The following is a 16625-nucleotide window of genomic DNA, read 5'->3' as shown; positions in this document are numbered from 1 at the left end:
TTTAGGTACTTATTTCATCTTTAACCGAGATCAAGAGTCACAATTCAAGATTGAAATCACCAACAATAACAATTATTTGAAGAATTACTCTTTAATTTTTATTTTAATTTACTTAAATTAATTAATCCTTGTGAATTTTTCATCACTTCAAAAATATCTAAATTTAATATATATTCAAACAGTTTCAAGACATTTTTACTAACACTAAATTAGAAACCAGTTTTAGAGACTAACAAAAATTTTGATTTCTAAATTAGTTTATATTATTATTAAATGATTTTTAAATTATTATTTAATTAGCAACCAAGATTTTTCTACCAAATTTATAATCTAAATAATTGGTAATTAAAACTTTGGTTGCTAATTATATACTAAAAACTATTTAACAATAATAGAAACTAATTTAGAAAACAATTTTTTTAATTTCTAAAATGGTCTCTAATTTAGTTACTATAGCAACTAATTATTTTTTATTTTTAAAATTGGTTTCTATTTTATATTTTTCTTGTAATAAAAGAAAAAGATCATATTAAAATTAAAAATATTGTAATTATTTATAACAATGCCATCGTTTGACTTATATATATATATTTTTTATCTATTTCTTGCATGATATGAATATTTTTCTTAATAAATTGAAAATATAATCTTCTTCTCTTTCTTGTGGGGATATATACATGACTTGGAATTAGAATTGTATTTTCTTTTTTCTCGGTCAAAAAGACTCCAAATTGTTGACTCTGGAGTCCAGAGAGATACTTTTGCTCTGGTGGAAACCTAATTAATACACTATGAACTTTGAATATTTCATTAAGTGTGAAATCAATGTAACAATTGCTATTAAAATGTTGGCATAACACGTTAATCTTTTGACAAACCCATTTGTTTTAGTTTGTATATATTAACAAGAATTGACTTGGGGAGTTTATTCTTTTTAATAGTCTCTTGATAATTGAGTAAAATTTATTAAAGTCAACTATTTTGATGAGTATCAATATCAAAATAGATATTTCTCTCTTGATTTATTGAGATCTTTTAAAGATGAAATTATAAAGAAAACATTAATTATGAAAGTTAAAAATTATATGGAATATAATGATTGATACTTTGATATTATTTTAGGGAATTTAAAATCGAAATAACACTCATTTGTATTTGGAAAAATGTTGAAGGTTCAAAAAATTTATAAAACAGGAAAAAAAGTTAAGCTCTTAATATTTTCAACGTATTTAAAATAAAAAAAAAAAATATATATATATATATATATATATATATTTATAAAAAAAAATTATGAATCACATTCAACGTAGCGATCGATCATGATTTATAAACCTTCTATTGGTACTATAAGAATATTGGCTAACAGAACTATATTTATTTCCTTTTTAAAGATAATATTATACTTTTAAATGTAATATAATATAAATTATATGATTACATTGTTAGTGTTTAAAAAAAAACTTAGCATCTAATAATCATGCATATATATATATATATATATATATTTCGATGAAAAAGAAAAATAAATTGAGTTTCTCTCATACATTCAAATCGATTTATAGTCTTTTTATTATAAAAATTATCTCATATCACGACTCTAAAACTGGAATACATATACCGATTTTAATTTATAAAAAGTTAAAATTAATTTATTTTAGATTTTTTTATTCTTCAAGAAATACTTGATAAGAAAATTATGAAACATAATTATTCAGTCAAATTCATTTTATTTACAGTGGTAAGAATTATAATTTTAAAATTATTGTATAAAAATAATTATAGACTCCAAAACGTTGACACTAGTTATGCGTAATCATCACACTAAAAAAAGTCAATGATTATATAGTTATAAGTTGATAATTAAGCATGGGCTTAACCATCCCGCATTATAACACCATAACTTTGGCCAATTTTTGTCAACATCCATACTTTCTTTTTCATCTTTGTAACAAAAGTTCAAATTCCAACTATCCATTAGTCAATAAATGTTTTATTTTGAGATTCTACCATCTTAATTATTTAAAATTTTATTTTGAGTTATTCAATTTAAAAATTATTATAAATTTTGTAACATCTCTATTTTTACTCATATTTGAAATGTATTATAAATTTTGTAACTCCTTAATCCATTGGTTTGCTTGGTTAGGAGTGGCATTCCCGCTGAACATGGGTGGGTTGTGCTCATGAACTCTGTCAGTCCCATCTGCTCCGGAGACTGACTCACATGAGAAGTGGATGCTACTGATCTAGCAATTTTTCAATGATGCATTGTTGTCTGATGATTTACCATATTCTGTTGTTGGATGGCATTTGTCATAATCTCAATAGCCCTAGCAATTTGGTTCATATGAGAAGAAGGTTGGAGAGGGGTAAGAGGTTTAGGAGTCATTCTATAAAACACAAAGGAAAGATTTAAGATAAATCTTTAGAATTTTTTATTTTTTTTAGCCACTAAAAAAAACGTTAATTATATACGGATTATTACATACGGATCAAAATCTGTATGTAAAGTCAACACTACGGATTATATTCGTATGTAATTTTGGCGCCATGAAACAGGAATTAAATTCCGTATGTAAAGAGAAATTACATACGGACTTTTCCATATGTAAACGACAAATAATTATACCAGACAAATTCTTTAGTATTATTATGATTTTTATTATATTAATATTAATAATATAAATAATAATATTAATATAATTTATATTATTATTATTATTAATTATATAATTTATATTATTATTATTATTAATATAATTTATATTATTATTATTATTAATTTATTAATATTATTATTATTATTAATATAATTTATATTATTATTATTATTATTATAATTTATATTATTATTATAATTATTATTATTATTATTATTATAATTTTTATTATTATTATTATAATTTATATTAATATTATAATTTATATTATTATTATTAATATAATTTTTATTATTATTATTAATATAATTTTTATTATTATTAATATAATTATTATTATTATTAATATAATTTTTATTATTATTATTAATATAATTTTTATTATTATTATTAATATAATTTTTATTATTATTATTAATATAATTTTTATTATCATTATTAATATAATTTTTATTATCATTATTAATATAATTTTTATTATTATTATTAATATAATTTTTATTATTATTATTAATATAATTTTTATTATTACTATTAATATAATTTTTATTATTATTATTAATATAATTTCTATTATTCTTATTAATATAATTTTTATTATTATTATTAATATAATTATTAGTATTATTATTAATATAATTTATATTATTATTATTCTTAAAATAATTATTAATATTATTAATAAGTATCAATTATATTAATAATAATAAATATAATAAAAATTATAATATGATCAAAGAACTTAAATTTTTAGAAAGATGGTGATTTTTTTAAAATAAAACTAAATAACTGAATTTTCTATTCATATATTCTTTTATTTTAATAATAAAATATTTAGGTATCATTTAAAATATACCACTTCACTTCTCTAAGGTTGTTTTCTAGATCTTACAAATTTTACCAGCTAAAATACATTTTTAAGTCCAAAAATATAATATAAAATGTGTAATGTATTTTAAATTCTAAAATCCATAATAAAGGCATGTATATCTATTTTTATTCATACAGTCAAACTTTTATGCACATGCAAATCATTTATGATTTTTTAACAGTATTTATTCATGTATCAATTACAATTACATAGAAAACATAGGTAAGCTTTTAAGAATTTAAAATCAATATACACAGCAAGTCATGATCTCAAAGAGTTTGATCCATATCAAATAATCTATTTCATTTCATAATCAATTTTGCTCAACAACACAACATAAATAAAGATAAAGAGAATATTATAATAGAAGAACTTTATCAATTTGTATTGTTTCATGTAACTTTAGATCCATTTTAATATTTGAATTTGATCTATTTTTATTATATGAGAATGAAATGTTGCAGAGGATGTGAAGTCGAATGAAGGCATGTGAAGCAGAGATTTTCAAGCACAGATCAATGTCTGTCCTTGATCCATTTTTTTTCTCAACTGAAACGTATCTGACTACTATGTATACCTCAAACATGGTCAGAAAATTCCTTCAGATCCTATATGGCCTGCACCTGTCTCGTGCCTCACTCTCTTTATAAATTCTCTTCATCAAGCAATCACAGTGCATCCATCCAACACCACTCAAGTTTTATTACTACAGTGAGAAACAATGGGAAGCAGCGTCACCCTTTTGATCTTATTGTTTGTTCTTTGCCATGGCGTCACAGTAACAATGGGGCGGTTCTGGAGTACAGAGGGGGAAGAGAGAAAAGAGGATCCTCCAACCCCAGACAATTTGTTCTTGATGAAGAAATCCAAACTCGTGATCAAAACCAGCGCTGGGAAGATGCGAGTGTTTGAAAGTTATGGTGGTAAAGCTTCGGAGAGGCACTTGCACATTGGTTTCATTACTATGGAACCAAAGTCCCTTTTCATTCCTCAGTACATTGATTCCACTTTGATCATATTCGTGCGTTCAGGTATTATTATATATATATATGCACGCATGCATGCATTTTAGGCTTGTGTATGTAGATTTGGTTTAATCTGCATGAAACTTGAAGCTAAGAGCATCTCAAAATTGTGTAATCATTGTGAAGTTGTTTCACTCGCTTTCTAAAGTCCTACAATGACATATAAAGTTCGAGAATTTTAATCATTTGGAAAGAACATAAAATAGGTCCTCTTTGTTTCACCATTCTAAAGCAACAATATAAAGATGAAGAACTTTGTCAGAAACTCGTTAGAAATGCTGAGTAACATGCTAGGTCTTCTTGTTAAAGAAGAAAATAAAATGAAACACGTTTATCATAATAACCTCCATGGAAATTTGAGAATTTGGAAGTTAAATCGGCATTGATTTCAGGGGAAGCAAAGTTGGGATTCGTAAACAAAGGCAAACTGGCGCGAAGACGTTTAAAGATGGGAGACGTATATCAAATTCCAGCTGGTTCTGCATTCTACATAGTTAACATTGAAGGTGGCCAAAAGCTTCACATTATCTGCAGCATTGAACCCTCTGAAAGCTTGGGAGATGATGTTTTCCAGGTACATGGATCCATATATAATGAAAAAATGCCTCCTAATATTGAAAAAAAAATCATGCAATTCATTTGACTCTGATTAATCTTCCTATATTGTAGTTCTTCTGACACAATTTTCAATTTTTCTTGTGCATGTGTTGCATGCAGTCCTTCTATATTGGAGGTGGACTTCATCCAGCCCCAGTACTTGCTGGATTCGAGCATGAAATCCTTGAAGCTTCTTTTAACGTAAGTTACCAACTTTATTGGTTACATATATAACAATTTAGAAGCATGCACACACAACACAAACCACAAACAACGGTCTTTTATAAACTCACCTGCAGGTATCTGGAGAAGAGTTAAGAAAATTCTTCACTAAGAAACACGGGGGGGCGATTGTGCATGTGAGAGATTCACATGCCACAAGCATATGGACCGAGTTCCTTCAGCTTGAGGAGGAAGAAAAACTGCAACACCTGAATGAGATGGTACAGCAACGACAAGAAAACGTGGAAATGGAGAAGGAGGATGAGGATGAGGAATCTGGTGATGAAGAAGAGCAACAAACAAGTTGGTCATGGAGGAAGCTCTTGGAATCTGTATTTGGGGAAGAGAACAAGAACACGAGGGAGATGATTACTAAAAGACCCCCTCGCACTTACAACCTTTATGACAGAAAACCAGATTTTCAAAACACTTATGGTTGGAGCATTGCTGTAGATGGCTCTCACTATCATCCACTCAGAAGTTCTGGCGTTGGCATTTATCATGTCAATCTCTCAGCTGTATGCAAACAAACTCTTCAATATTTCCCTTTGATAACATTATAAACAATAATTGTGAACATTCATTTTTTTAAAGTATTTTGTCTTGAAAACGTTTAAGAAAAGCTAGGTCAAAATTTTGTTGGAGAGTTATGGTAATTGTTTTTGTACATTATTGACTACATGGCAGGGATCAATGATGGCACCCCATGTGAATCCAAGGGCAACAGAATATGGCATAGTGCTAAAAGGTTCAGGTAGGATCCAAGTAGTGTTTCCAGATGGAAGCAATGCAATGGACACTCAGATAAAAGAAGGGGATGTGTTCTTCATTCCAAGGTACTATGCCTTCTGCCAAATAGCATCAAATGGTGAACCACTAGAGTTCTTTGGCTTCACCACCTCGGCTCAGAAGAATAGGCCAATATTTCTGGTGGGAGCCACGTCCCTCATAAGGACCATGATGGGGCCTGAGCTAGCAACTGCATTTGGGGTGAGTGAAAAGACCATGAGGAGCATGGCTAAGGCACAACACGAAGCTGTGATTCTACCAGCACCACATCAAGAGGTGCAGGTGGTGGTGGATGCAGTTCCAAAGCTTTCAAAGGAATGAAATGGTTATGGGGTTTTGATCTTTGCTAAGTGATTTAATTATAGGCACATTTTGATAGTGATATAGTGAGATTAAGGTGGAACCTTGAATCGGCTTTGCTTTTTTTGTTTTTTGTTTTTCCCTGATGATGCTTTATGTTTTCCTTTTGTTGATTGAGATGATTATCACTCATTATTTATACTGATCAGTGAATAAAATCAACCAATTCCAATGAATTCATTCACATTCATTTTGAAAGTTAAGAACAGTAGTTCTCAAGTAGTGAGAGGAGCCACAAGTTACTGCGATCTTTCACTGAATTAGTAGTAGTTACTTGGTTTTTTTTTTTGCTTTTGATTCTGCATTTGTTGACCTACTTTACAAGGCAAAAATTAGTTATAAACTTCATTAGCATCACAGTTTTTTACTATTTTTTTACAGTATAAAGAGAATAGAAAATTTAACACAATAAATAGTTTAAGATTAATATTTGTTTGGTGTTTTCATTGTATTTATTATAACAATTTAAATGGTAATTATAAATACTATATGATACACACGTGTTTCCGTATTTACATCTTTATTACGTTGAAATATATACATTTTTATAATTTTATTATGAATAATTAAAAAAAGTATAATTTTTTTGAAAAATATATAATTTTTGTAAAAATTATATATATATTTTTAAAAATATTCAATCAATTTATTTCTAAAAAATGAAACTAAAAAAAATGAGTACTAAATGATATTTCTCTTTATACAATGATTAGATATACATTTATTTTCTCTTCTATTTTTTTCATCCTTTTAAATAAATGTTAAAAAGAATGTGGTACAGACAAATAAAAAAGAAATATGTACGAATAATATTACAGCATTTATATATATTTATATATATTTATATATATATATATATATATATATATATATATATTCATCCAGCTTTCAACAAAATAATAACTCGAAGATAGTTGAACCTAAAAAATAATCTATTGAATAAAAAGGACTCGTGATTTAAATATTTCACCAAAAGTTCCATTCTTCTTTAATGGTGATGTCTAACTCTCTCTATTTTTTGTTATAATGAATTTTGGGTGAAAATGGTGTGTCTTTAACCATTTAACGAAAAAAATATTAATTCTTAGATATTAAAAATTATTTAAAGGAATAACATTTCTTACGATAATATATATAATTATAATATTAAATAAGATTGTAAATTGTTTTTCCTTATAACAAAGAGTGTTTTTGTTTTTTTTTTCTTTATTATTTTAAAAAATATTATCATCATAAAAAGTTGGTAACAATTTATATTTTTTATTTATGGTGTGTTTTCAAGCTTAATGAACTTAAAAACTAATATTAATCTGACAAATTTTTATATATTATATAAATCAAATACATAATTTTTTATTACATGAATAATTTTCTCTATATTATGATATATTAATCTGTCGAGTATTCATTTGAATGGATTAAAATCCAATTGAGGAACATAATTGATAATAATTCGAATGATTAAATATGATAGTTTGTTTGAAATAAGTTTAAAATAATACGTCATTTACACTTTTAATTCCTCATCTAGCACCATTTGTTTTTATTTCCCTATATAGCACCTTTTTTGTTTTTATTTCCCTATCTATCACCCTTTTGTTTTTATTTTCCTATTAACACCCTTTTATTTTTTATTTCCCTATCTAGCACCATTTTAAAAATAAATAAATAAATAATAAATTTAAAAAAAAAAAAATTTAAATGCATTAAAAAATAAATATTTTTAATGTTTAAAATAGTTAGAAATATAATTAATGAATAAAGAAATAAGTTTTTACAAAATAAAAATAAAAAATTAATAAATTTAAAATGTTTAGTTTAAAAATTATCTTTTTAAAAAATGAAAAAAATAAAAAATTAAACTTTACAACAACATAAAATTTGAATCTATAAACATAAATTAGTATTTATTTTTATTATTAATAATAATGTAATCATGTTAATTTCAAGTAAAAAATACAAAACATAATTATAAAAAAACCAAGTTGAATAAAGACTGATATGGACATAAGAGAACAACGAACAAAAAAATGTTCATATTGTCAAATATCAGGACACACATAAAGAATCTGTCCCAACATTATTGAATTGTGCACTTCTCCTCATTAATTATGTTTCATTTCGCACAAACTATTTAATGTACCATTGAAGAAAATATTAAATGAATTATCATCTTTCATTTATTTTTCTTTTTATGATCAACATATACTTATTTAGTATCGCCTTATATTTCTTGTATTTATCTTATTTGGATTTTTTTATATTTTTTATCTTTATCTTATTTTGTTTTACCTTTATTTTATATCTTTTATGTTTTTAGTTATTATTTTTTTCTGTCATTCTTTATTTATTTCTGTTTTTTGTTTTTATTTTATTGTTGTTGTTTTTATTTTCTAGACTTATTTATTTTTGCATTTTTTTTCTTCTCTCATTTTTAAGCATTAAGTGTAACATTTGCATTAGTTTTTTTTACGATTTTGCATTTAAGGTACACACTTCAATATTATTTTTGTCTCCATTATTAATTAATACTAATTGACTTTTTTTTTATAATTATGTCCTGTAATTTTACTTGAAATTAACATGATTACATCATTAATAATAATAAAAATAAATATGAATTTATGTTTATAGATTTAACTTTTATGTTGTTGTAGGGTTTAATTTTTTATTTTCTTCATTCTTAAAAACATAATTTTAAACTAAAAATTTTAAATTTATTACTTTTTTATTTTTATTTTGTAAAAACTCATTTCTTTATTCATTAATTATATTTCTAACTATTTTAAACATTAAAAATATTTATTTTTTAATGCATTCAAAATTAAAAATTATAAAAAAATAATAATTTATTATTTATTTATTTATTTTTGAAATGGTGCTAGATAGGAAAATAAAAAACAAAAGAGTGCTAGATAGGAAAATAAAAACAAAAGGGTGCTAGATAGAGAAATAAAAACAAAAGGGTGGTAGATGGGAAAATAAAAGTTTAAATGGTACTAGATAGGAAATTGAACCTCACAGTAAAGTAATAATTAAAAAAAATTGGAGAAATAAAAAAATATATAGCAGAAAACAATAATAGTATATTGGATATGATGCTAATTGTAGTAGGGTTGGATTGCCCATAAAAATCCAATTGAAAGATTTATTGTACAATATCAAACCACAAAGGATAGACAACAAAACAAAAGTGGTTTTTTAAAATAAAATACAAAATGTACTTAATTTATAATGTGTGAAATAATATTTATTTAATTAAGAGTGTAGTCACATATTATAAAATTAATATCACCTTAAGTGAAATTAGGGATGACAATGTAGTTTGATGGTATGTTTTGTATTTGGTCTACAAAATATGGATTGAGTTGGTATGTATAAAAAAATGTGGGTCGATTTTATTGGTATGTCCTGTATAAGAACTAGCTTGTGGACCTAACGCATAAAAAATATTTTTTAAAATTAATAAAAAAGAAATTTTTAAATATAATTTTTGAATAAATTTATTTATGTTTATTAAATTAATTATTTTTCTTATTTAGATGAATTGGATAAATGGTTTCACGGTACTATATTTTATGACGCATGCATAATAAGATATGGGTAAAAAAATATTATGATGTTCTTATTTTCAATGAAATTTGAATTTAATCGTACTAATAAATTAACTAATATATTTCATTAAATATATACATTTTTTAAGATAATACATGTAGATACATTATACCAAAATGTAACATCCTTAATTTTACCCATATATAATGTAATAAAAGTAAAACAAGCAATATCTAATTACAAATAACATATACTACTTTCTCATATGTGTATCTCAAAAGAAATATCCCTCTTCATAGGGATTTAATATATACATCAAAAGTTTTAACAAATTATTCACCTTAAAATCAATATAAAAGATTCAAAATCAACCATTCCAGTCAATATATTACTTTACTCTTCAAGAGAGACAATCCTGCAAGCAAAAATAATTGGAATGGGTGGCCACGTCATCCAGAATCTTCTAACATAGGGTTTTATTGAAAATAATAAGACTAGCTTCCCTTACCTGAACTTTAGCTGATGCTTACTAAAAGCTCCAAATCTACCAAAAGCTTAAAGGTAATTAACCTGCACCACACAGTCATAATCAAAATCTAACTATATAACTAGGACCTTGAGTTAACAGAGATTAACCCTAAAGCTAAAAGAGTCACATGTAAAACTCATGTAGACAACTTATCAAGTTCAAAATTTGACTCAAAGAAAAGGGCCAAAAATGAACTTACTCTATTTAGGATTTTGATCGGGCAATCTTGTAGAGTTCATTGTCAGGAGTCCAATGGCAGACTCCAATCGTCAAACTGATAACTGAGGGTGTCAGAATCATAGAGAGAAGGAGAGGAAAGGAAAAGGGTACGAAAATAAACTTACTCTATCAGAGATTTTGATCGGGCAATCTTGTAGTCTTCGCTGCCAGGAGTCTAATGGCGTACTCTGATCGTCAAAGAGATGAACGAGGATGTCAGAATCTTAGAGAGAAGGGAGAGAAAGGAAAAAGAAACTTTTAGAGAGATGGTGGTTATTTTAAAATGAAATTTTCTATTTATATGTCATTTTCATTTTAATAATAAAATATTCAGGTATCATTTAAAATATATCCCTTCTACTCTAAGGTTATTTTCTAGATCCTTACATTCTCCCTAACAAGAAAAATTTTCGTCCCCGAAAATTGACTTACCGATATGGATAGGTTTCTCTAATGGTTTCTTCTAATTCCCAAGTTGAATCACCAGATTTATCATCCTACACCACCTTCATACTGATGGTCTTGCCTCGGAGCTGTTTACTCTGATGGTCTTCAATCCTAACTGGTTTTGCTTCAAAAGACATGTTATCCTTGATTTGCACATTATCCACTACCAACACATGACTAGGGTCTGGGATGTACTTTCTTAGCTGTGATACGTGAAAGACATTATGCAGGTTTGCTAATTGAGGAGGTAGAGCAATCTCATAAGCCATTGGACCTATCTTCTTTAGGATCTGATATGGTCCAACAAACTTAGGAGATAACTTCCTTGATTTGATAGCTCGTCCTACACCTTTGGTTGGTGTCATTCTCATGAACACATGATCTCCAGCTGCAAACTCCAAAGGCTTTCTCCTCTGATCTGCATATGATTTCTGCCTACTTTGAGAAGCTTTCATTTTGTCTTGTATCTGCTTTCATTTAAAAAATAGTATAAAATAATATATATATATATATATTATATTATATTTAAATTTTATTATAAAAAAACTAAAGTTTACTATATTGGATGCATATCGAAACCTAAATAATATATTTATTTCATAAAGACAAAAAAAATATTATTAAATATTAAAAAATTATTATCGAATTTCGTGAAGGTATTACAAATTAGAAATTAAGAAAGTTTCTTCATGCATCTCCATGTCTTTCTTCTTGCACCCATATTTCAAGAAATACTCAATACCTTTAAAATTTTTCATTAAATATTTTTTCTTCAGTTATGTAATGTATAATTTGTAGACATCTCAGAGTTAAAATTTGTTTTGGATTGTATAGTATTTCGGATTGTATAATTGAGAATACAAATTTGTATTATATATGATATATTTTAGAATGAATAGTTCTAGAACTTTTGAGAATATGTGGCTGAAAAAAAAAATTGGGAGAGCAAAATAAAATTTTTAAATTTTTAAGATATATAGGTTGTGTATACAACGGATTGAAATAGATAATTTGTCCTATATTTTTTTCTTAACTTAAACTAACCCATAGTCTGTATTATCATCTCTAAGTGAAACAATGATATTATGAAGAATAAAATTGATATATATTTTAAAAAACTTAGTTTACACAAATATAAATTTTCAAATAAATTGATATATATGTGATCATTAATTTTGATTCTAAATGAAATAAAATCATATTCTTTAATCCAATAAAAGATATCATATGGTTTAAAAATGTTGCAGTTTTGTTGTGAAATTAAATTTTAAGGATTTACATTGATTCTAAGGAATGTAAAATTGGATTGAGTTGGCATGGGGCAGTGGCGAAGAAGATATATGAAGCACGCGCATAGCACGTGGGTGAAAGATCTGCAGAGAAACATTTGGAGGCGGTGGAGAAGAAAGAAGCGAAGGAAGGAAGGAAGGAGTAGGGTTGATCAGAGACGAGGAGCATGGCCACCAGAACTCTCACTCACACTGCAATACCCTTTCTCATTTTTCTCTCTTTCTTTTTTTGTACTCAATCCGAGGTTATAACCTTAACCTCTGATACATTTAATGATAAGGTACGCCCCCAATTTCAAATTTTCCACTCTCCATGTTTTTTTTTGTTGGGTTTTCATATTTATGATCACAATAATCTTCTATGGAAATTATACGATCTCATTTCTCAATTACTTTTTTGTGTGTGTCTAGATCAAGGAGAAGGACACTGCGTGGTTTGTGAAATTCTGCGTCCCCTGGTGCAAGCATTGGTGATTAATTCTTTTATATACTGCAATAGCCTACACTTGATGCTACTGAACCTACCTGCTGTTGTTGTTGTTGTTTTCTAACTTGTCAAATCATGATAATTGTTGGCAGCAAAAACCTGGGCACGTTGTGGGATGATTTGGGGAAGGTAGTGGAAGGAGAAGATGAAATAGAGGTCGGGGAAGTCGATTGTGGCATGGAGAAAACAGTCTGTTCCAAAGTTGATATTCACTCGTATCCTACCTTTAAGGTTTTCTATGATGGTGAAGAAGTAGCTAGATATCAAGGTAATTCGAATTTTTTTACCCCTTGTCAAATGATGGATTTTATGGATTTTGCTCAATTAATTCCCCTGTATTCTTCAACCTAATTCACGTCCCCGAGTTTAGGCTTTTAATTTTACTCACATCAATAACCAATTATGATTTATGACTAGTTTATGTTTTGGTGTATTTACATCCCTTGTTTTCTTGTGTATAACTTGCCTTGGGTTAGGATATAAATGTTAGAATTCTTTTGGGGTTCTTTGTTGTCAAGTTTGGAAAACCAAAAAAGGGATCAACTCAGCCATTGCTCTATGCAATCAATCTTTCTGTGCACGTCTTGATTGTGAAAAGTTAAGCCAATACGATGGCTCTAACCTCTAACCATTACGTATACCTTCTGCCCACGAATGAATGTTTAAGGTGGCACCTTTCACTTTTGTTAATTAATGATGATGATCTAATGAGTGTGCTAGTTTTCAGAGGTTGTGGTTTATGCCTCTATAGTAATAACATAGGGTATCCTGTATCCTCATAACGTTTCTATCTTAATATCCTATCATTAAGTTCAGTGATTCGAAGCTTTTCTACTGTAAACCTTTTCCCATCACATTTAGCAGCTATTCAAGTCACTGTTACTTGAAGATACAGATTCTGCAACATGCCAACTACCTTATAGCAGTGGATTTAAGCTTTTATATGATTTATTTTCATTTATTTAAGCAACCCTGAAGGAAGAAATATTTTCTTTAATGTGCAAATTGTGGTATTTTTTCATTGTTAGATTATTTTAGGGCCTATTCTTTTGAGTTTTATATGATTTATTTATATGAAGCATGTATTAGCTACTCCTTCCCAACAAAACTACAGTGAGAAGTGGTAGTTCATAAGTCTAATCTTTTTTTTTCATCACAATCGGTCAGGTTCAAGGGATGTTGAATCAATGAAAACCTTTGTTTTGGAAGAAGCTGAAAAGGCAGCAGCAAAAGCACTTGACAGCGATAAAGAATTATAAAAACTTTTGAGGTATGTTACTACCATAACAGCCACCCACTTACTCTACCTTTATTCTTCTATTCTCTCTATGTATTTGTGTAATAAGAGTGCCTAAGGGAGAACAGTATCAAATTAATGTGTTTGGTAGCCATCTTTCTTTGTGTTTAGCTTCTAATACTTATTTTTAGGAGATCTGCAAGTTAGGATACTTTAGGGAATTAGTATCTGCTTAGGATGAATTAACTCGAAGAAAGGTTAATTAAGTCAACATGTGATCTATTTCACCATTCTTTTGGTAATCTTCTTAAATTGGAAATACACTTCCCCGCAATCTAAATTATAATTCTTCCATCAATTTTTCATTTACTTGTATATGGCCTGCCAATTGATTCATTATAGTTTCTTCAGGCGCAGGCATCATCTGGATTGCAACTAGCTCTTTACTGTAGGTGGTGCACTTCCCAGATTAGTAATCATCATCAGGTTCAGGCTGAGACATTCATTTTTCTCTGTTCTGATCAGCATTTGTTTGTTTCACCTAGCAGATGTAACTAATTTCGTACACTACCACATTTTCTTTCTTTTATACTCCACAATTTTCATTTTTAGGTTTTTTTATACTCTAATAACTGATAGTGTCTTGTCCATGTTAAAAGTTCCATTCAATACAATGTTCGGTGATCTTTAATCTTTAATCAGGAATTATGCGTCAGGTTCAGGATTTGTTTATATATCATTCAATCTTTTGAATGATATGCTCCATCTTTTTGTGGGATTATACGATCCCTACTAGCCTATAATGACCTTCTTGTGTTCAAATTAAAGCATGTTGGAGAGAGTGCATGCACTTGTATTGGTGGTACTGCACAACTCAATGGATTTTGCACTAGTATAACCCCTTAAAGTGCTGATAAAAAAACCTTAAAGTAAGTTGCTATCATCTCCTTCAAGAACTGGGGAGTGTCCTCTTCCATTTGTCGACTTTAATGTTCAAGGACCCTTATGCGGAGCAGAGGAATGATTTTTTAGGATGGAGCATAGTCATTATGGGTGCTGCTTTAGATTTACCACACTAGTTTAAGTAAAACAAATAGGCTGCCGAAAAGTTTCAAGTGTTTGTGTTGGAAAATATGGACTTCAAAGATTTACACTAGCGTCTGCTAGCTAAAGATCTTGAACTCCGACAAGTTCTTATGCCTATTAGTTGGTTGAATAGTTGCGTAATTGAGCCTTCAAAATTTATCCACCTAGTTTCCATTACATGGCCTTAGACTTTGATGAGTTTCCCCTTAAATTTTTTAGAAAAAAAAGGTGTTTTTTTTTTAAGTTAAAATTAAAATTTTAGAAGAACAATATAATAGAATTTTTATAAATTGATTTCATGGATAAATTCATTTAGTTTATAAAATATAATTTTTATTTTTATTTCTAGTTATATATAGTAGAATTCGTTATAAAGAAATCTCTCTTTACAATCACTTGGTCAATAATAATAATTGTCCAAGATTTTCGCATACCGCAGCTAGTGCATGCACTTGAATCAGAAATATTTTTCTGCAGTAAAACATAAGTACATAAATACAATTTAGGAACCCCATTTAACTATCGATTACTTTTAGAAAACTCGTGCTTTAAAATACTACAGATCAACTTATGAGAATGAGAATGATGAACTTATAAGGGCCTTTTTATCCATATAAATGAGTTGGGATGTTGATGGGTGAGATACTTTTGGATAGTAATTCTTACCACCTGTCTCTAGGATGAAAATTCATTACATACTTGTTTCACCTGTATGGGTTATATATAAGCAAATCCTCCCTCCACTTTCATATCTTATCCCACTCAAAATATATATATATATATATATATATATATATATTGTAAAAAGTAAATTTTAACCTTTTTAAAAAAAAAATCTTTTTTAATAATACTTTTTTCATGTGATGACAAATAATTGTTGTTACTTGAAGTGTCAGCATAGTGATCTTAAGTTACATAGTGATGTCTGACATGAAAATTTTTATTTTAAAAAAAATAATCTTAAATGAAACATAACTTTACATTTCTTAAGTAACATCAGTTGTACTTCCATGCTTCTTTTCCAGTCACATATATATCTCTTTTAGCCACACACCTCTTTTTTAGCCACAACACTTTCATTCATTTTCAATTAAAATTTTTGAGAGATCAATTTCATCATTTGAACGTCTCTGAAAGGGTTGAAAAAAAATTGTTGTATTTAATGTTTTCTAATGCAAAAATGATAAAAAAAATAGTTTTGTATTTCAATTTTGTACATTGCTGTTTTTTTTAGTTTTGTGATTTCCAAAAA

At 27.5% G+C, this 16625-nt stretch overlaps 2 protein-coding genes across 3 annotated transcripts; both read left to right on the top strand.

Moving 5' to 3' along the window:
* The first annotated feature begins 4224 nt into the window (after positions 1–4224).
* Positions 4225–6700, top strand: LOC137834535 (vicilin-like seed storage protein At2g28490). Its single transcript, XM_068642561.1, has 5 exons — positions 4225–4562; positions 4949–5130; positions 5274–5354; positions 5453–5893; positions 6063–6700. Exons 1-5 carry the CDS (start codon positions 4253–4255, stop codon positions 6483–6485), a joined length of 1437 nt encoding a protein of 478 aa, XP_068498662.1. The 5' UTR covers positions 4225–4252; the 3' UTR covers positions 6486–6700.
* Positions 6701–12564: 5864 nt separating this feature from the next.
* On the top strand, positions 12565–14985 carry PDIL5-1 (PDI-like 5-1). Of its 2 annotated transcripts, none has more exons than XM_068644402.1 (5): positions 12565–12844; positions 12975–13033; positions 13143–13318; positions 14218–14320; positions 14699–14985. In XM_068644402.1, exons 1-4 carry the CDS (start codon positions 12731–12733, stop codon positions 14307–14309), a joined length of 441 nt encoding a protein of 146 aa, XP_068500503.1. In that variant the 5' UTR covers positions 12565–12730; the 3' UTR covers positions 14310–14320; positions 14699–14985. The 2 variants fall into 2 exon arrangements, with proteins under 2 accessions (XP_068500503.1, XP_068500504.1); XM_068644403.1 differs by having other exon boundaries at positions 12578–12844; positions 14690–14985.
* Positions 14986–16625: the final 1640 nt, after the last annotated feature.

This window comes from Phaseolus vulgaris, chromosome 5, assembly GCF_051622355.1.
Source record: "Phaseolus vulgaris cultivar YP4 chromosome 5, ASM5162235v1, whole genome shotgun sequence".
NCBI lineage: Eukaryota > Viridiplantae > Streptophyta > Magnoliopsida > Fabales > Fabaceae > Phaseolus > Phaseolus vulgaris.
Note: the sequence above shows the minus strand (reverse complement) of the source record. Positions and strands in the feature narration are given on the sequence as shown.

What these genes read in the sequence shown, in the direction of transcription:
- LOC137834535 (XM_068642561.1), top strand. Translation starts at nt 4,253, where the DNA reads ATGGGAAGCAGCGTCACCCTTTTGATCTTATTGTTTGTTCTTTGCCAT. An exon ending in TGGGAGATGATGTTTTCCAG is followed by an intron (nt 5,131 to 5,273) that starts GTACATGGATCC and finishes TGTTGCATGCAG; the next exon opens with TCCTTCTATATTGGAGGTGG. An exon ending in ATCATGTCAATCTCTCAGCT is followed by an intron (nt 5,894 to 6,062) that starts GTATGCAAACAA and finishes ACTACATGGCAG; the next exon opens with GGATCAATGATGGCACCCCA.
- PDIL5-1 (XM_068644402.1), top strand. Translation starts at nt 12,731, where the DNA reads ATGGCCACCAGAACTCTCACTCACACTGCAATACCCTTTCTCATTTTT. An exon ending in GTCCCCTGGTGCAAGCATTG is followed by an intron (nt 13,034 to 13,142) that starts GTGATTAATTCT and finishes AATTGTTGGCAG; the next exon opens with CAAAAACCTGGGCACGTTGT. An exon ending in AGAAGTAGCTAGATATCAAG is followed by an intron (nt 13,319 to 14,217) that starts GTAATTCGAATT and finishes ACAATCGGTCAG; the next exon opens with GTTCAAGGGATGTTGAATCA.